The 5155-nt window shown below is 39.7% G+C and overlaps 1 protein-coding gene across 2 annotated transcripts; it reads left to right on the forward strand.

Moving 5' to 3' along the window:
• Window positions 1–486: 486 nt before the first annotated feature.
• calhm3 (calcium homeostasis modulator 3) lies at window positions 487–5155 on the forward strand. 2 transcript variants are annotated; one of them, XM_072436904.1, is made up of 5 exons: window positions 487–571; window positions 1551–1857; window positions 3473–3600; window positions 4237–4364; window positions 4498–5155. In XM_072436904.1, the coding sequence occupies exons 2-5, from the start codon at window positions 1571–1573 to the stop codon at window positions 4945–4947; spliced, it is 993 nt and encodes a 330-aa protein (XP_072293005.1). In that variant the 5' UTR covers window positions 487–571; window positions 1551–1570; the 3' UTR covers window positions 4948–5155. The 2 variants fall into 2 exon arrangements, with proteins under 2 accessions (XP_072293005.1, XP_072293004.1); XM_072436903.1 differs by lacking the exon at window positions 487–571 and having other exon boundaries at window positions 1523–1857.

Here is a 5155-nt window from a genome sequence, read left to right on the forward strand (position 1 = left end):
TTGCTTTGACTCAGAATGGACACGCATGAAAATCTTGTGATCTAACCTAAGGATGGATGACATGCTGTGACTGCATGCAGAGACACTACTAAATCTGAGTTCTGGAGTTATCCGATTATGGAAATGACGTAAACGTTACAGTTGATTTGAGCAATCTGATTTCTGACCCTTCACACTGTGCAGGCGGTGACGAGGACAATTAAACAAACAAAACGGGGCCTACTAGTGTGACGGACAAGAACGATAGAGCAAATGCTATGGATTGAAAATTGTTTAAAAACAAATTGTACTTACAACAGAATATGACAGTTCAAAATCCTCTAATGAACTGACACGTGTCACCTGGTGTTCAGGTTTATCAGATTTCTCTCAGGCATATTAACGCAGCAATAATTCAATCTAATTATTGGATTATCAAATTATTCAAGCTGATTTTTTTCTGATCATGTAAATTACCCACTGCGGGTTGTACATTTGTATGTCCAGGGTGTGGTTCTTCCGGGACCAGAGTCACATCGCAGCTCAGTCCAGGATTTCACATCTCCCTCCAATCTTTGCTAACTCACCTAAGGTAAGATACTTTAAACTATTTGTTCATTATAAAATTATGATCTTTTGTGATTACAGTTTGAATTATATTTTAATTAAATAGAGTTTGTGCTGACCACATGACTACAACAGGAGTCTGTAATAATACAATAATAAAGTCTGTGTTTCTCTTAATTTATCATTACTCTCAACCGAACAAAAGCATTAACATATACAACATTTTATATAGTTAACAAGTAATATTTGCACAAAAATATGCAATCCCTCTGAAACATCTTGAGCCCAGGTAAATGGTACTTTTGACCCGTTTTAAATATCTTCCTAATGCTTTCTTTTTAAAAAGGGTTCAATTTTTCCGTTGACGGTCCTGAAAAAGTTCACTAGCTATTCAAAGCAGGTGTTGAGACCCTAATTTATTGGTCTAAAGTACATCACATCATATAAAATATCATAAACATCTTTTTGAGTTAAATCCTATTTATATTATTTGTCGTTATTCTTTTCCCTCTAGAAACCTATACATCCTATACATGTTTGCCTCTCTCATAGTGATCTAACAACATTGTGGAAACATCATTCATCCTGCAAATAAAACACCTCCACACACCTTTTTGAATACTCTTACCTTTTTGTTGTGATGATAAAAGTGGTGTTTACCGAAGACCACAAAAGCACTTTGATGCCTGGGCAAGGACAAACTATCTCTCACTGTTGTCCTTTTAGACTATGTTTTGAGTGGTTTATTGTGTTATTTGACTGAATTTCTTTAAAATATTCTGTTTAAAAAAAGGAAAAAACTGAATAAAAACACTGTCACGATATAAACATTATATCTTCAAATAAGCAGTGTCTTGCCTATCGACACTACTGCTTCGCTACACACAACTATATTAAATTAGACTATATAATTAAAAGTTTGTGTTCAGTCTGCAGCCTGTTGAATTTGTTGAAAGCCTGCTCTAAACTACCTATTCAAATGTTGTGGACTGTTCTTATCGAAGCCATTACCTAATCTTCCCCGATGGAGCGTCTGAAGTTGGTACTGCAGTACTTCCAGTCCAACTCGGAGTCCATCTCAAACGGCATCTGCATCCTCTTGGCCCTGGTCAGCGTCAAACTCTACACCAGCTTCGACTTCAATTGCCCCTGTATGCCGCAGTACAACAGGCTCTACTCTCTAGGCGTCATGGTGGTGCCCCCCATCATCTTCTTCTTCCTGGGGATGTTGGTGAACCGCCACACCGGGGTCATGATGGACGAGTGGCTGAGGCCTGAGGGAAACCGCTCCAAGAACCCTGCAATTGTCAAGTGAATCTGATATTAATTTTTTTTTTTTTTTTTATAATACAGGTTTTTGAAATTCATTTTCTTTTTTTTCTTCTTTTTTTTCATTTTAAAAGATTAAAACATATGTACATAATAATACATAACACAGAGAACAGAACCGGAGAGTAAAATTAGGTATAATAACTAATATTTAAAGCCGCGGTTGCAGCCACCTGTGCGACCGCCTTCCAGCGCGACCGTGTTTTGATCACGATTTCCCCGACACTGCATTCTCTTAGACTTTATTATTTAGACTTTATTCTTTAGACTTTATTCTTTAAACCCCCTCCTCCCTGTACCTTCGTCACCTAGCAACAGAGACCCGCCTGTTGTATCTTGGCCGAAATAAAGTAGAACAACATCTCAATTTCCGTCGTGTATTTTAATCACAACTTTATCACAGGTACATGCGGAGCATGACTTCTCGCGAACTGGTAACAACATGCATACTAAAGGCAAGTGCGCCCTCTATTGGGGAGCACTAATAACGACACTCTATTGCACACAATAACACATTCACATTAAGAGGAGCAGAATATAGCACATACAAGTCTCTAGTGCAATATACCACAAGCCGCTACTGCTGATGCTAATGCTAAGACCACGGCACGAGAGAAAATGTTCCATCAAAATAAAAGAGGAAGAGGAAGTGAAGGCATTCATTGCGCCTCTGCTGGTCAATTGTGAAAATACACAATATCTGTAATGCACTTTTTTCATGGCGTCTCGAGGAGAATATAAACCATGAATTTCAAACAAATCAGACAATGTTGAGTTTTTCACACAATGGGTAGGGGGCGCTGTAGAGTAAATTTGTTACATATTAATTATTTCCAATCAGACCCTAAAAACGCATTAGTGAGTGAAATATGAGCTCCGTAGATCAATTCCAATAGGCGTGACTTGTTTTTGAAAAAAACAGGAAATTAAAGGTGGTATGGACGGTTTTTCGGCGATTTGAGAACGCAGGCGGAAGTGCGCATGCGCACTCCTCCGTGCGGACCGATACAACACACACGTGCGTTTGTTTATTAGCGCATTGGAGCGCATCACATCGCTCGTCTCCCGTAGATTTCTGTCCACTTCTGCGTCAGCTCGAGCTGTCTTTCTCAGTCTTCATTTTGCCCCGTACACCAAGGGAACTATATTATGATAGATTCATGCGCTTAGGCACACGGAAACATGAGCACGAACCGCACGCGGCTGCAGGTGAGCGATAGGTGCGTTTTTTGATTGATACGTGGCAGGACTAATGATTTATCCATGCCACGAGGAAATATGATAAAAAAATTGCTGAAAAAAATCGTCCATACCACCTTTAAGCCTTTTTTGAGGGCGTGTTACGTGGAGACCGTAAGGAATATCAACATGTTTTTGAATATTTATTAAATTTCAATCTCTCTAGAGGCAAAAAGTGTTGTTTTTAGCTCGATCGGACAAAAAACCTAGGACAAGTACGATTTTGAGGGGAAAAAAACTTTGATTCAACATGGCTGATAAGTTTTTTTGTAAATTCCAGTGCTGATTGTATTTGGTCATGTTTGGTGACAAAAAGGTTGAGAACCACTGCCTTAAATAATGACGATTCTCTGCACAGGTTCCTGTTCTCAGCCATGATGCAAAGGGCACTGTTGGCTCCAATGGTTTGGATCTTGGTCACTCTTTTGGACGGGAAGATCTTAATCTGTGCCTTGAGCATCAGCGTGGACCCGAGCCTCTTCTCTGGTACACTCTCTCTTTTCTAACCTCAGGTCGCATGCACCCCCCTGAAATCCTCCTCCTTCAACTTTGTCTGTGCTTTCCAAACTGTCAAATGGCTTCCTCCTAGATAGAATATTCTCTTCAAAAAGGCCCCAATAAAAAAATGTTAAAACATCTTGTAGTTTTTGGGGGGTTGAAGTTTTTTTCTGTTTATGATTTCTTAGCGTTATGACAGTACAACCAATAAATGTGCTAATATAATGGCAGTCATTGAAAGTAACGGTAAATAAACAGCGAGTGGAAAATGATTTTGTGCAAAAAAAATGAAAAATAAAAAAGGATTAAGTAGTCAGAATTAATTTTGGCACCCTTTTTTGAGATCAAATTTAGGACCTTTACACGGATTTTGTTAAGTGAAAAACATCTTAGTGAATTAAATTATAAGTTATAACCAAAGTGTATCTGTGTAATGTTCTGAGTGATTGTGATTGAGCTTTTTGCTGCTTAAGTGGAACTGTAGCTCAGGACAAATTTCATTACAATAAAGTTTACCTTAAGGTACTTTACCATTGTTTGTTCCCTTAGAACATTTTGTCTGAAATGTGTTTTCACTTGGGTTCACTGTGCTGTTTTCATTCTGCTAACCACACTGTGTTCCAGGTCTTCCAAACAACACTGGGATGGACATCATTCATATCATGGCAAAAGTTCCATGTAAAGAAGAGCCTATCTTTAAGAACAGCTCCTTCAGGAAGGCTGTTACGAGATATGTGCGCTGTCATTCTCAGGTCAGACTCCTTGCACTCACATTGTACTTTTCTTTTCAGTATACCAAAGCAATATAGTGATACATGTTCTTGAAATTATATATTATATGCAGTATTTTTGACACATTTGTTCCTTTTGACCCTGTGTTTACAGGCCATAGGTTGGTCCATCCTCCTATTCTTCATTGTACTGGGAGCTCTAGCTCGTATCATCAAACCCTTCTTTGATGACCACGCCAGGTTCCTCCAGACGCGCTACTGGAGCAACTACCTGGACGTGGAACAGAAGATGTTTGACGAGACTTGTGTGCTGCATGCACGGGACTTTGCACGGAAGTGTGTGGTGCAGTTTTTTGAGGAGATGAGAGAAGATTCAGTCCCTGTGTTGAACAGGCCATACTTTACTGACCTTACTGTCAACACTGAGGACAACTGGGACATTGAGGAGGAAGACCGGCTTCATGGGATCACCAGGCAGGAGCGGATGAACCAACTGCTCGACAAGTGGTACTATAGCAAACCACAGCTGGATGTGAGACGCATCGCAAACCAACCAAGACTTTGCCCAGGCTGCCACAAGAGGAGCCTCAGCTCAGATGTATAGGCTCAGACTACAGCTTTACTACACCTGAAAACTTGTTTTCTTCCTCTCAGAAACACATTCTCCCTCTTTAAGACTTTCCAATGGTGCTAAGACTAAAGTCAGCATATAATATAGTGTATTCACGATTGTTACAAAGTCAACAACGACAGAATTATTTTGTTACAAAAGAGCACAGTTGTAACTCGAGCCCCTCTCAGATCAGGCCTGT

Source organism: Eucyclogobius newberryi, unplaced genomic scaffold (genome assembly GCF_026437365.1).
Source record: "Eucyclogobius newberryi isolate DKJ021-1_F unplaced genomic scaffold, fEucNew1.0.hap1 SCAF_8, whole genome shotgun sequence".
Lineage (NCBI taxonomy): Eukaryota > Metazoa > Chordata > Actinopteri > Gobiiformes > Gobiidae > Eucyclogobius > Eucyclogobius newberryi.

What these genes read in the sequence shown, in the direction of transcription:
- calhm3 (XM_072436904.1), top strand. Translation starts at nt 1,571, where the DNA reads ATGGAGCGTCTGAAGTTGGTACTGCAGTACTTCCAGTCCAACTCGGAG. An exon ending in AAGAACCCTGCAATTGTCAA is followed by an intron (nt 1,858 to 3,472) that starts GTGAATCTGATA and finishes TTCTCTGCACAG; the next exon opens with GTTCCTGTTCTCAGCCATGA. An exon ending in GGACCCGAGCCTCTTCTCTG is followed by an intron (nt 3,601 to 4,236) that starts GTACACTCTCTC and finishes ACTGTGTTCCAG; the next exon opens with GTCTTCCAAACAACACTGGG.